At 40.9% G+C, this 15,515-nt stretch overlaps 1 protein-coding gene across 4 annotated transcripts in view; it reads left to right on the top strand.

The window, feature by feature from the left end:
• Nucleotides 1-15,515, top strand: part of DGKG (diacylglycerol kinase, gamma 90kDa) — a 188,253-nt gene that overhangs the window by 35,813 nt on the left and 136,925 nt on the right. For all 4 annotated transcript variants that reach the window (XM_012733612.1, XM_012733606.1, XM_004675068.2 and 1 more), the window contains exons 3-4: nt 9,266-9,342; nt 15,179-15,344. In XM_012733612.1, the coding sequence (XP_012589066.1) occupies nt 9,266-9,342; nt 15,179-15,344 (243 nt within the window). The remainder of the gene's footprint in view (nt 1-9,265; nt 9,343-15,178; nt 15,345-15,515) is intronic.

The raw sequence follows: 15,515 nt of genomic DNA, 5'->3' as shown, positions 1-15,515 counted from the left end.
GAATTACATCTGTAAAGCTCTTACTTCCAAATAAAGAATCATGCTGAGGTACTGAGGATTAGGACTTCAACATAGAAGTTTAAGTTTAGGGGCGATTTTACACATTAACTTTCCTTCTGTGGAGGAAGGAAGCTTAATTTGTGAGTTGTAGATGCCAAGTTGTGGCTTTTGGACCTACGTGGCAAAATTTAGAGCCTTGAATCTGGTGTACCAGTACAGAGATGAGGGAGCACAGGGTTGAGGCAGGAACCCTGTTCTCTCCTAGATGAGGGAGGTGGCAGATCAGGGAGGCCTGGCAGAATCCCTGAATGTGATTAGCATAAACTAAGGAACAGGAGTAGGGTGGTGAATGTGGCAATGAGCAAATGCTAATTTGTGGGAAATTGTAGTAGGAGTGTCATCAAAACTTATAGAACAAAAGACATGCAACAAAGATACCTTGAAGACTGAAAATCTGTGGAAAATTACATCATTAGGATGCAGGGCCAGTAGGGACAATTTGAAAGTGGTGATTTTGAAATAGGGATGACATGTCCACTTATGTTTTCCCGGTCTCCAGGACATCAGCATGAATAAGACACAATGCCTGCCCTCAGAGAGCTCACAGCCTAGAGGAAGAGACAGACAGGACTAAAACCATGATGTTGCGTATGACAAATATGCAGAATAGTAGAGCAAGTTAGTTCTTGGAGCATGGAGGAGAACTAGCCCAACCTAGTGGGAGGCATCTGGATGCCAAGGGTGGGGGGCTTTCCTGGCAGAGGAAATGACAGGGCAAGTCAGGGAGGTGATAAAGGTCAATGGTGGCTTCCTAGAAATGCAGCAGTTCACAGATGGGAGCCTAGAGCCCATGATGGTTAGTGACCTGGTAAGAGAAGAGGCAAGAACTGGAAATATAAGTACAACCCCAGCCTGGAGGTGATGCTGCCCAAGTGAAGTGTCCTGTGGGTCCTGGACTTGGAGGTTGTAGAGCGTGTGTGGGAATGACACGTTAGCCCACAGCTCTGACACGGGAGTTGTGTAGTAACTGCAAGAAAAGGAGAAAAGTAAGAGGGAAGGCACTTCAGAGAGCAAGAATGTGAGGAGAGAAATCAAAGGATGGAAAATGGGTCTGAGGTCACACCAACAGTGGACATCAAAGGAGGAAAGGGCATCAGAAACAGATAAAGAGAACCAGAAAGGCAACTAAAGAAAGAGCCCCGTGTTGAGAACCAGAAACTGAGGGACCCAAGGTGGCAAAGCAGACGGCTTGCAGCTCAATGAAAAGAAGCCAGAGTATTGAATAGGAAGGGGCTCCTTTGTGGTTTGGGTTTTTTTTTTTTTTTTTTTGCAATAATCAGTTTCAGCCTGACCCGACCTCATTTTGCCTAGGACTGGGCAAGGTGCTCTGACACTATTGTTCTCACTGGAGAGGAAGAGATTTAGTCCTTGGAAAAGGATTACTCCTCAGAGGAAACCCTGACAAGGCACTTTTACCAATTTTAGACACTTTCTGGTATTCAGTCATATTCGTTGCCATGGTGACTGCTCTTTCATCACCACATAAACAGGAGCTTTACAGTAGTGGAATAGCTGAAGTATACAGCTCGAGATTTGAGAACTTCCTCCAGTGAGGTCACCAAGTAGGGGAGGCCAAATATTTCAAGGCAAGAGATTCTTACCATAAAGCCTGCACTTTCTCTGGTGCCATTCTCATGGGAATGAGCTATGTTGAAACTGCCCTTGGAGATATATTTACTTCCTTTACTGTACACACACAAACATATGCCCACATACATGTATAGTTTAATGTAAAGTACTTGTTAAAAAAGATGTGATATTAAGAATTTTTGTTATAAAATAAAAATTACCAAAAAAAACCTGAAATGCAGAAAGATGAGATTTAAAGCGACCATTGATCTTATGTTCCAGAGATAACTTGTATAGTAACACAAACAATTAAACTATAATATACTTCTATATACACACACACACAAATATGAAAAGAACTAACTTGCTCTACTATTCTGCATGCTGTTTTATTCACCCTAACAACATGTTTTAGCTATCCATTGAATCAAAATGAATTCAAAACTCAATTTGTTTATTCCTGGGATTCTGCAGATCAGTGATCTGGACAGGACCCAGCAAGATACTGGTAGCGGGGAAGGATGTCCTGAATGAACTCTGCAGATACAGATTTTGTGGACTCCAACCCCTATTTCAGTCATTAAAACTACAGCTTCACCCCCTACTCTAGCCATTGAAACTACAACTCTCAGCAATACCACAGGCCAAAGGGCAGAGCTAAGCAGGCATTTTCGGACTTTTGGGGTATATAGAGGAGCTACGTTGAACTGAGTCTCTCTCTCTCTCTCTCTCTTTCTTGTTCCCTTGGCCTTGTGGCTGGTTGCTGGTTGCTTAGCTCTTAATGAGCTTTCAGTGTGTTATTGGGGTTCCAAGTCAGCAAAACTGGTAGGATGCACTAGCTAACTTGTATCTCTTTCCCTGGGTTGTTCCTTTTCTTTCCCCTTTGTAAATAAATCCATTATTGACCCTTTTTGTGTGTGCCTGCAGTGCAGTTGAAGCTTAAGCGGGTGGGTAAGGACCCACAGACAGGCAGCCCAGTGGGTTCTCAACAATACTAGTCTGCTCACAATGCTTGGGGCTCAGGGTGGGGTGCCTGGCCCTCATGCCAGCACCTTGGTATAGCTGGTGGGGTCCATTGCTCCAGACACTGTCTCATCTCCAGGGCTTCTCCACATGGCCTCTCTGTCTAGCAGGGTCCGTCCTTCATACATGAAGCTCAGGCTCAAAGGGCATGAAAGCTGCCAGGTCTTTAAACACACAGCCTTAGAGGCCCTAGACCAGAACTCCCTCCATAATCCATTGATCAGCACTGTCATGGGCCTGGCCCATGTATCTTGGGGCGTGACTCACCCAGGAGAGAAGGAGAGAACACATAGAGGACACCAGTCTTTGGAGGTTAACTAGCACACAATTTATTATGAGGTGTGCCCTTCACATTCAGTTCAGAAGCATGACTATAGTGGTTGCTGAGATTTCTTTTTAAGGCATGTATATTATTTGATTCAACAGATCACTGTGATCTTCAGATATACTACTAGGTGTCTAGTAAGGCAAGATGATATCCACATTCTGCCCTACTGTGTTCTCACCTCTCCGGAAGCTTATTTCTGAGCACCGTAGTTTGCAATGGTATTGGACAAACTGGAACTTATTTGAGAAGTGCAGCTGCTATGCTTAGGAACTCACAGCCTTGTTATATATAAAAAAAAAATGACTGAAAACACACATATTTGCTAGAAGAGACAAATCTGGGAGAGGTGAGGAAAAACTAGATATATTAAGTTAGCTACAATGTTGTTGTGAAGAGGAGGTGTTATATTAATCTTGAGTTGCTTCAGGAAGTAGCCCTGGGACTCGGGAAGATAGCTTCTGAAGAAAGACTTTAAGTGGAAAGTAAGGAATGCTTGATTCCCAAAGGTCAAATTTGCCCAACATTGAAAAAAGTGGACTTACAAGTAACTGAGTTTCCTTTTCCTAGAACTGTTTATGCAGAACTGATGGAGACACTATGAAAGAGATTAAAGTATCAGATGTCCAGCTGATTAAATGACATTCATTGGACCTTCCAGTCCTTGATTTCTATGTTTAAACAGGTTTCCTTTCAATCTCAGAGGAATGAGCATTGGGGATGCGTCCTACTGACCTTCCCCCTGACAGTCTCAGAGACATAATTGACTTACTGTCATTCTAGTCTTGATGTTGGGGGAAGGGGAGGGATTTTTTTCCTAGTGTTTTTCCATAATTTATTAATGATAGGAACTATATGCTTATTCAAAAAGGGGAAATGCTTTGACTTTAATTCTCAAAGAAGTTAAATGAACCATTTCCTACATTTGCCAATGGTTATTTGATTTTGTACTATTTAAAGCTGAGAGAGATGTTAATCATCATCAAATCCAACCCTGACCATTTTACAAATGAAAACCTGAGTCCAGAAGAGCTTAGTGACTTGTCCAAGGTCATATAGAAGGTCAGTGCCAGAGTAAGAATTAGAATAGAAGTTCTTGATTCCAGTTTAAATTCATTTTGTTTCAATACAATTCCAACAAGTTAAACTAAAAATATTCATTGGAGCACAACCTTCAACCGTGTGTGTGTGTGCGTGTGTGTGTGTGTGAGAAAGAGAGAGAAAATTACATTGTAATAGAGGAAAAAAATGAAGTACTTCTAAAGAGAATGAATCAGTAAATTGTGCTAAGAGAAAATATATTTCATTAGAATCAGGTCAAGGCTAAGTTTCTGACTTTAAGATGTAGGTAATTTACACTTCAAAATTCAAACTTGTCAGTGTTAATATGAGTCAGAAAAAATGCTAAAGGCTGACTTGTAGAACAGTGTTAGACTCTAAGCAAACTTCAATGAAACCTTATTATTTATATTGGTCAGTAGAGTGAGACTCAGCTAAATAAATGTTCATCGTATCCTGGCAGCAGAAAAGGTTATGTTTGGTTGCGCCCATTTTGAGAGAGATAAAACCACAGCTATTTCTCACTCACATCTCCTTCAGCACAGCTGGCATTCTTTTCATTAGTTTAAAAAAAAAAAAATAGGACTCTGCCTACAAGCAGTTAGGCATCTATGGATAAAGACTTGGGTAGAACAATAACTCCCAAGCATGAATGTGCATAAGAATCTCCCAGAGAACTTGTTAAAATGCAGATTCTGAATCAGTATATCTGGGGTAGTTCTGAGGTTGTTCTAACAAGCTCCCAGAGGGTGCTTACGCTGCTTGTCCTTGTCCCTACCTGTGTTACCCACTACTGTTGTGATTGGCAGTGGGCTACATGCTGGAAATAGTGAACAGGATAAGAATTGTTAATAGGGGGGATGCATCAATGCTTATGAAATTGGGCATCTTACATGAGCTTCCTATATTCCGCTCTGGAGTCTGACTCCTGACTCCTGGCTAAAAAAGGGGGCTTTTTTTGAAGTGCTCCTGGACCTGAGTTATCTGTTCTGACATCAACCTCTGTTTTTCCAGAACCCTTGGAAATCCTGCTCTTGCTTTTAGGCATTCCACTGTGCTTTGATTGCTTGGAGTGCTTATAAAACTTATTCATACATCCCAGTCTTCACAGAAGGAGGAACAAATAGACATTTTCCCTCATCTACCAACATCCTCTTCCTTTTCTCACTTTCTGTCTCTTCCTCCCTGGGTTGTGAATCATTTATGGTCTTCCCAACCTCTGGACTATCTTCCTCTAGCCTCAGCATCGTGTTTTTTTTCTGTGTTGTGACAGATATACAATAGTGTTGCTTGAGCTCTGCTCATTAAAACTGAGGTCCATGGATTTGAATAGTTGTTACCTGGGATCTTATTTGAAATGCAGAATCTCAAGTCCTGCCCAAACATAATAAATCAGAATCTACATTTTAACTGTATCTTCAGATAATTCATATGCATGGCATAGTTTTGAGATGCTTAGAAAATTTTGAGGAGTGGAGAGTTATCCTGTACCCTAGAAATTCTATCCCATCTATAAGCTTTCATATTTACTTTTGAAAATGTTAATTCATAATTTTTTCAAAGTTAGCAGTATGATTAGTACTCAAATACTTAGTGTTCCATAGACTTTTAACATAAAGACAACAGCCCATAAACTTTTCACTCATCTACTTCCAGTAGTTCAGAGAGTATTCTGTTATAAAAACTGAAGCTCCTGATTTGTCTGCTTGTTCAAATGGAGAGCATCCCTGTTCCACACAAATATGTCAGCGAAGCTGCCTATGAATATTTTCTCCTTAAAAAGATTTTGAATTTGCTCAAACACTGGGAACAGTGTTTGGCTAAGTTCTCAGAATTCTTAGCACATAAAGCATAATGTGCCAATACCAAATTGAAACATCTTAGAGCAGGTGTTACCTCTAGTGACCTTGATCACAGAAAAGGACTCTCTAAACACCTGACTTGGGGTAAGACTGCTTGCTGATGGTTCTGCCCACATAGGTTTACACAAAAAGCATCTATACCTTGCCAAGCAGCTGAACAGATTTACCTCTTGGATGGAGTAACTTAGTTTTGTCCACTTAAACAATGGGGAGTCTTCAAGCACAGCAATATTAGATTTAGAAGTTATAAACTATTTTTTCTTTTGCAGTAATTATCCAAAATGTCAGCTACTTCTTAATATAGTCTTATTTTCTAACAATAAAATCACATAGTTGAATTGTAGCTATATACCTTGACTGTGTATGTGAATTCCCAGGGAACTTTAAAATATACCAACTCCTTGGTTTTCCAAGAGATATTGACTTAATTTGCCTCACATTGAGACCTTGACTTCAGTCTGTATAAAAACATTCATGATTTTCATATGCAGTCAGGTTTGAAAGCCACTGATATAGGAATCTGGTTTACCAGTGCCTAAGCATCTTATAAACTTAACAACTGTGTCATATAGTTAGAAAAATAAGAGTGATCCATTCACTAACTCTTGAAAGAACCATTTAAAATCCATAAACCTCAGTTTCCTCTTCTCTAAAATAGGAATAATAATTACATTAGAAGCTAGTTGTGGAGTTTAAATAAAAGATATAAAGTGATTAAAATAGGGCCTTGTCTGTGGTAAACAACCAACAAAATCAGAGTTGTTGAAAAAAACTGTGGACAAGACCCTCTTTTGTGCATTCAGGAATGGAGCACCATCTCCTCTGAGTCTCATGGTGGTGTCACAGTGCAGTTTTTGATAGAGGCTTTCCAATTGGACCCACAGAAGATAGCTAGAGCAAGATAATGAATGTTTGGAAGAAGCTTCTCATTGTTAACTGTCTGAAAGTGAAACATAATGGAGCAGAACCCACTTCCTCCTCAGGGAAAGATAAACCTAACCCAGAAATCTGTTGAGAAGAAAACTGTGATAAAGGAATCTGAGGAGAAGTAATTGGTCTCAAATTTGAATATTATGTTTCCCCCTTTTAAAAGAGAAAGGTATTCATGCTATAAGCCCACTAAAGCCCATAAAACAAGTTGAAGTAAATATGTGGTTAGGAAAACCATTTAAGGAAACAAAAAAGCCAGCAATCTCTTGGATTGGTTTCTTTTTGATTTTCCTATAATATAAACTTTGGCCTAATTCTAAACTTCCCTCCACTCTGTTGCCAGAGTGGTCATTAGGAAAAAGAAACCTAGTTATGTTACTCCACTAATCAAGAAGTCTTCATTGATTTCAAATTAGTATCCTTAATTTGGCATTAAAGACTATCACCAATCTAGCCTGACTACTTTCAGATTCTAATTTTTCCAAAATGCTCTGTGGTGCCATCACCTTGACCTTTCTAATAATTTTCACTTCTTATCTGCCTTTCAAAACCTTACTGACTTTTTATAACCCAAGTCAAATGCTATCTCCTTCATTGGCATCTCCTTTACCTTATCTGATCCCAATCTCATCATAATTTTACATCTTCTTCAACCTGTGTTTCCTATAACTACATAGAGTTGACTGCATCAATTATATTTTTTCTTGTGTTAATAAATATTTGAGAAGAAACAGTGACTGGTGTCTAAAAGAAATAAATATTAACTTTTGAGCCAGACTTCAATTAAAACTATGATTCTTAGGCAAGTCACTTAATTTTTTTGAATTTAAGCTTTTTTATCTGTAAACTGAAGAAGATGTTAACCAAATTTGTGTGGATTGGTAGGGGAGAGTATGTGAGAATCTGCAGTAAATGTCCCCAAGAAAGGGTAGCTATTTTTACAATAATGATTCAGATTATCTACCCAAACAGTTCATCAACTGTATCTTGCAGCATCCTTATCTTCTATGTGTTTCCGAGATGAAAGGAAGCAACTGAAATTGATGATGTCTACTGCCTGGATCTCACTGACCTATTGGTTTTTCAACATCTGTTTTAAATTTCTAAAAGAAATGTCCACTTTAAGGCAAGAACAGAATTTTTCCAGTGGTATTTCAATGTGTCCCAATCTTGAAATTTTTATAACTTATATTTGATTGAACCCAAATCAGCAAAATCATAGACAACAGTGCTACCTATCAGCATATCCACTTTACACAAGCCTAAGAGAGCATAACCCCTTCTACAAAGAGCCAAGAACATCAAGAAACAATGTGTCAGATTTTAATGACATCACTCTTTGCTCAGGTGTTTAAGCAGGGGCAATAATGGAAGTTAGAATGTCTTAATTATCTACAGTATTACAAGACAGGGAGAGCACATGAATCCTGGTTTTTGTTGATGTATAAAGTGCTAATAACTACTCTTGTTACACACAGGATGTGTTTCTAATGACAACTATTTACTCAGTGTTTTGACTACTGATCAATCCTCTTATAAAATTCAGTCATTTCTGAATTATTCCTGGGGAAAGCAGGGTTTTTAAACCACAATGGTTCATAACCTGTCTCTGTTTCAGCACCAAGGACAGGGCCCCCACAGGGTTTAATATCTGTCCAGTCTATTTAATTAAGTAAAATGTCTTAAATTTTCTATTCAGATGTTTATCCAGTCAGCTAATGTAATACTTTTCTGAATACTTCTTATGAGTCAGACTTGGGTATGCTATACAAAGACTTACTAACCAATTACAATCCTCATACTAGAACTGAGGCAGGAGATGAGTAAGATAGGAAAGGTAATAAGTAATTATAACATTATGTGACAAGTGGTTTTACAGAATTATGTAAAAGTCATGTGGTGTCCAGGAAAGGATGTGGCTAGCTTTAACTGGTAAAGGAAGACTTTACAAAGGAGTTGATGTTTGAAATGTGTCCTGAGCTTTAAGTGAAGTTGACAATGCAGAGAAGAAACTCCATGAAAGAGTACACTGCATTTATAAATTCTGGAAATGCAGTTTTATGTGGATGAAAAGTGGGAAGAATGGAAGGTTATGTAGGAGTTAAGGAAGAGGCCAAGTCAGATCACCAAGTATTTGTGTACAGAGCTAAGGGAATTATGTTTGATTCTGGGAAAATTAAGAACTGTTGAAGGGTTTTGAGCAGAGATATGATCAGATAAGATTTTTGTTTTCTAAAGATAGTTCAGTTAGCAAATGGGAATGTACTAAAAAAGTAAAATGAGAGGAATGAATGGCAGACAATGGTGACTTTTCTCCATATGGTCCTGGGAATGGGGCAGTGTTCCATAATCACCAATGTAAGACAACGAGAATTTACATGGCCCCACTTCCATTAGCTCTTCCTGAATGTTTCACATGTGGATTGTGTCTCTCCAGATTCTTCCAAGAAGGTAAAGGATGTCTTCGCTGAATTTAAAAAGGGTAGGAGCCCCAAACAGTATGATCCACAAGAGGTAAGAACATTTCCATTTCTGGCCTTTTTAAAAGCCCATGTATTATCCTTTCCATAAACTATTTCTCTCTTGGAAGTTTAGCTCACCTTGAAAATTTTTGCTTTTCTCTTAGTTCTCAAGGGAGCTACTGGGTGCTACCTGGAATTATGTTTCCCATATCCATTTACTCATTCACTGTCCTACACCTGCTCCTCTGACCTCAAATCTTTTCCTCTTCCCCTCCTCACACACAGTTAACTGTTCTCACATGCCCAATTAGATATACATTTTTTCCTGTAACAGGTGATGATCTCTCCATGCTCTTCTGTAAGTCCTTTGCCTATGTTTGTGCATTCAATGTCATCTTCTTTGATCTCTTGACAGGTATTGCTTCAGCAACACATTTCTGTCATTATCTACTATCTATCTAGCCATCTTATCATCTGTCTATCTCAATCTTCTTCACACCATTTTCCATGTATATGTTAGATATTTTTTTTACCAATATATAAGCATACTTTCATTTTTCCTATATTTTGTTTTCACTTCTCCACAAGCTACCACATCATTTTTCTTCTGCCCTTCATAGCAAATCTGTGCAAAAGATTTGCCTATACTCATTGCCTTCAATTTCTCTTCTTACAATCCTTGTAACTCTTACTCTTTTAAATCAAATTTGTCAAGATATCCAAGAATGTCTGTATGACTAAATTGAATAACCATTTAACTCAACAGCATTGGACTTGTTTGACCAAATCCTCTTTCACTTTCTTCACTTGGCTTACAGGACAGAAACACTCATAAATCTCTTTGCTTCACATTTTTGCTTAAGAAATATCTCAAACCTAGCATGCGCTAACTGTGCTTCTTAATCTTCTGCTTTAAAACCTGTTTTTACAGCAGTTTCTCCATTTTAGTAAATGATAGGTCCATTCTTCCAGTTATTCAGCTTAAAACTATGGAATCATCATTGACCCCTCTTTCATCTCATATCCAATTCATCAGCAAAAACTGTCAGTTCTACCTTCAAACTATTGATTCAGAATTTAACTATCTCATACCACCTACATTGCTACTATCCTAACCAAAAGTACCATCACTTCTCCCCACCCCCAGATTATAGCAATAATCTGCTAACTGGGCTCCCTGTTTCTGATCTTGACATTTGAAGTCTAGTCTTCACACATTTCTTGAGAAAATCTGTTAAAACTTAAATGAGATCACATCACTGCTCTGCTTGTCAGTCTCTCAGGGTTTCCCTCACTCAGAGTAAAAGTCAAGGTCATTGCAATCTGTACTTCCCCTTACTCTATGACCTCATCTTTTGGTAGTCCCTTTTTCCTCATTCCCTTCCAGTCAAATTAGCCTCCTGCACTCTGTCAAACAAGTCAAGGTTGCTCTAACCTCACTCCTTCTACTCTTGCTTTTGCCTCTTCTGGAATATCCCTTCCCTAAATATCCACTTTGTCCAATCCCTCACCTCCATTAAGAGTTTGCTTACATCACCTCCTCAGTGAACATCACCTTCTTGACATAAGATTTTAAGCCCTCTTTCTTGGCACTTCCTATCCCCCTGCTCTGCCTTACTTTCCTCCTTAGGACTTCTCAACATCTGGCACACTATATATCTTACTTATTTAATTGTCTGTCACTCCCACTAGATTGTTTTTGTTCACTGCTGTATTCCCAGTTACCAGAAGAGTATCTGGCTCACAACATACACTCAACAAAAATTTGTTGAATAAATAAATGAATGCAAGATCTTCTCTACATTCAAATTACCTAACATTTCTTGAATATCCAGTCACTGTGCTGGTTACTGTAAAAAATATAAAGATGAGGAAGCTTATTGTTTGCCCTCCAGAACTTGGTTCCTACTGGCAGTACCAAGTTTAAGAGCCAGACCCTGAGTTATATGGTCTTGACTCACCTCTTACCTCCAACCAGCAACATGACCTTGAATAATATTTCACCCCTCTGGGTCTCAGTTTCCTCAGCTGTCAATTGCAGATTACAACAAGAAAAAGACTTTGTAGTTTGCAGATAAGTGGATAAAATGAGAATTTTTGCTAAGTGTCTAACACTTTACATGACATTTACAAAATGGTACCCATATTTACTCCCTTTCCATCTCTCTTTCCTGTTCCCACCTCCGCCCACCAAATGTTTTAAATTCAACTCTCTTTTCTCTACTCCTGGATCCTTTTATGAGGTAACCTTTAAGTGCAGAAAAGTAACTGATCAGCAGGATAAACTGGGGAGAGACTGACCATTTATTTATTCACATTGTCATCATCTCAACAAGCTTTGAGTCAACTTCTCTGCTGGGCACTCAGAATAAATTAACAGTGTGCATGCCCTCAAGGTAGAAGTACACCTGGTACATTTGAATAAAATGCAAAAATCTCCAAGAGAATGAAAAAGGAGGAAGGTTGACAGAATAGGAGTGAGATTAAGAACACACTGTTTCAAAGAATATTACTAAGGAGAAAGCATGCAGAGAAGATGGCAAAGCCAACAAAGAACTGACTTCTCCCTCCCCATCCACTCCCCAACCCAGCTCTAAAAACAACTGAACAAATCCTAGCGGGGGCTGCTAATCAGCTTGTCGGCCCTGGGGCTGACAAGTGGGAGGGGAACAATTTGGTCAGGGCCTCTGAGGGTGTGAAGGCCACAGGGGCTTTCAGAAGCAGGGAGCAGCTTGGCTGTTATCAACTCACAACCACCCCCGCCTCCATCAGGCCGGCCCCCACTCTTTGTAAACCTGGCACTGCTGTGTCCCAGGGAGAGCTGTCACTCTGATTTTATTCTCTCTCACAGTGTGCCTGGTTTTTAGTAGGTGTAATGTCCCAGCATGGGGTTAGGAAAACAACAAGGGTTTAACTTCTCTTGAGTTTGATGACTTACTGTTGCAAAAATGTCTCCAAAAAATGAGTTAGCTATGGGGCTGGGAAAAGAAGTTTACAGAGAGACTAGGCTGACTCTACTCAAAACAAGTGCACTCTTAACCTATCAGCACCAAGTGAGTGATTGCCTGGAGAACAGAGAGCAGCTGAAGACAGCCAGAAAGAAAGTAGACAAGAACACAGCAGAACAAGGACAGGCTGCCACGGCGGTACTGTGACCTTACACTCAGACACACGTAGGTACAAATCCCAGTTCTGCCACTTGCTTTATGACTTTGAGCAACTTATTTATGTTCTCAAATCCTTTCTCATGCACCGAATAGCAGAAACGTTCCATGTCACACTATTGTGAGGTCATTTAAGTGGAAAAGTACCCAGTGCACTGTAAACTCCCAAGTTGGCTTTCTTGACTTACGTAAGAGTGAACACTCCGCCTTTTGACAAGTTACATTGCCCAACTAGCCTCTACATGAATATTGGAGTTTCTGGGTACACATAGGCTAAACATGACAATGCCTAGGATATTCTGCAGGCCCCCAAGAACTGCCAACATGCAATTCCTGATGTTTGGTTCCCTGGTTTGGGCACAGTATCCAGACCCTCCCTACCATCACACATTAACCAAGAGCTACTCTGAGCCTGACCTGTGCTCATAAACAGCTTACTCTCTGGTAAGCCAGACAGTACTTTGAGAGTGGTACACAATTACATTTCTTTGTCGACTAAACTTGGGGTGACTGAGGGAGTCACTGGGACCTACAACAGATAGAGGAGCAAGAACACTGGACAAGGAGTCAGGAGATCTGGCTTCTGATTTTACTTTGTCACTGAGGGCCGGGGCAAATCATTCAACTCACGAGCCTTGTGACAATAAGAGACCAAGTTGGCTCTGAGGTTCTTCTAGTGTGAATGCTTTGTGTTTCTAGGTTATATTCTGCCATTCTTTGCCCCAGGATAAGCACATAAATGGCTGGGTGTGTGCTCAATCATTTTTTTTCTAAGTTCTTGTAACACTTTGTCAGTTATTTTCCCATGGTAGCCACTGTTGCAGACCCTGAATTGGAATTTCATTTTATTACATTTACTGAATCTCCTGAAGGTAGGAACCTATGTACAACTCACTGGTTTAGTGCCAGTGCTGTGTTTTACACTAGGGCGCTCATATCTATTGATTGAACAGATCAGAAGAGTATCCCACGGAATAGAGAGAGTTTCAAGAAGAGAGGGTAGAATGCTGCACAGAAACCAGAGGTGACAAATTGTAAACAGAAGCTATTGGAATTGTCAGTGGCAAAAAAAAAAAAAAGCAGAGTTAGAGGTGATGGGCTAAAATGCAAAGTGAATGGGAAAGGAAGTGAGGAGACAAATGGTCTGTTCAGAGAGCTCTCACATGGGGAGGGAAGAAGGATGGGCTAGAAGTTCAAGCAGCCAGCAGTTTTTAGGAACAATCAACTTGAACATCCACAGGGAGAGAAGCAGATGCTGGAAGATACCATCAGAAGCAAGGAGGGTGGACGCAAGGGTCATAGCGGGTGAGTTCCATTTGGAAAGCAAGAGGAAAAGATTTTGTTCTGTGTACTAGGGAAAGGGGATGATGTGGGAAGAAGAATCATTGAGGTATGAGGCTGTAGAGGCAGAGAGGGACAGCACGAACAGCAAGAATATAAGATAGAAAGACACAGAAACTCAGGGACAGGCACAAGAAATGTGAGTCCACCTTGCTTCAAGATCCCTTCACCTGGTAAAACGTCCCATGGTCCTCTGCTCAACTGAACCAGCCTTCCTCCATTCTGCCAACGAGACAAACAGAACAGACCAGCCTGGGATTAAGTAGAACCTGCCTGGAGAGCTACCAGCTGGCTTCAGAAGGCATCTGTGTTGAATCCCCAACCTGATTGGACACAGGCAAGCCAGCAATCTGGGAAGCCTGCCCGATCTTCCAGACGAAACAGGGGGTTAAATGTTCTTAACATTGTAGAGGGAGAACCAAGTAGGCTCCCAGAAAGGGGTTTTTATTCTCATCTCATGGCTGTTATTATTCACAAAGCCTGCACAGCAGATCTTGGAGTTGTGCTTCCTCAAGTGATTTCCAGGAGCATCTGCCGATTTGATGAAGAATCTGATTCCATCAAAACACAAGCCAGTGATGACTCATTGCAAACTGTTGTTGTTGTTGAGTGTTTGCTGAGTGCAGCAGCTCTTTCTGGCATGGTCGCTGCCAGGCTGGGACCAGAAGCCAAGCAGGACTTGGAGAGAGAACAGTGAGAGGTTCTGCTTTGTGGCATATTTCTTACTTCTACCTTCTGTCCTTGGCTTCCTGCTCTTCTCCTGTTGCCTAAAATCTTCACAAGGACATGTTCCTGAGAGCTGCTGAGCCAGACACATACACTCCCCTGTGGTCTTGAGGTTTGTCCAGGGAAGGTCAATTACGAAAGTAACAAAGGAAGACACCTAGCCTCTTTACTTCCATGTCTTTCCTAAGACCCAAATGCTCAGGAATTGCATCGCTCATGGCACAAGGAGAAAACTGAAATTCCAAGAAGAGACCTTTCTTTCCTGTTTTTAACTCCATACTTTCTATCTTCACTGGACTTACAGGGCACTGGCCTCATCCTGCCCACTCGAGTCAAGTGTCTCACATGGGCATGGACAACAGAGCCCTTCCCCGTGGCCCCACCCCAGTGCGTCCACCCCCAGCCATGGGCGACAGTCAGACATCAAGCTCAACCCACGACCTCCAGTGTTTTTCTCTCTTATGTCTCCTCCCCACCCTCTGTGCTGTCCATCTCTGTCACTCACTTGTCCTTTTCGCTTCCGTCCCCACTGATCCCTCAACTTCTTGGGCTGCTCTTTGCGCTTTCCTGCTGCCAGCTTGCCAATTCTGTTGTCATCTGTCCCTGTCTTCATCCCTCAACATTTCTCCACTGACGTTGCCCTTTTGCCCTTTTCAGCCAATTAGCTATGATGTCTTCAAGTTGTTCATGAGGTCATACCTGGAGGTGGACCTTCCTCAGCCACTGAGCACACATCTCTTCTTGGCCTTTAGTCAGAGGCCCCAGTGGGATACCCCTGATCTTCCAAAGGAAGGGGCCAGCAGCAGTGAGGCCAGTAGCCCAGGTATGTAGACCATTCCCCACGATGCAAGGGAATTTTGAAGCCTCTACCACTTGCCTAGAGGCATAGGCTGCACACCTAAAAGCTTCCCCCTCCCCCTGGGGTGGGAATTGGAACTAGGGTTTCTTTCCTCAGAACCTCACAGCAGGTCTGATGGCTGTCTTAGCAAGAAGA

This window comes from Condylura cristata, unplaced genomic scaffold (genome assembly GCF_000260355.1).
Source record: "Condylura cristata isolate star-nosed mole 26May11 unplaced genomic scaffold, ConCri1.0 scaffold00003, whole genome shotgun sequence".
Lineage (NCBI taxonomy): Eukaryota > Metazoa > Chordata > Mammalia > Eulipotyphla > Talpidae > Condylura > Condylura cristata.
The sequence above is the reverse complement of the archived record's forward strand: the minus strand, read 5'-3'. Positions and strand labels throughout refer to the sequence as shown.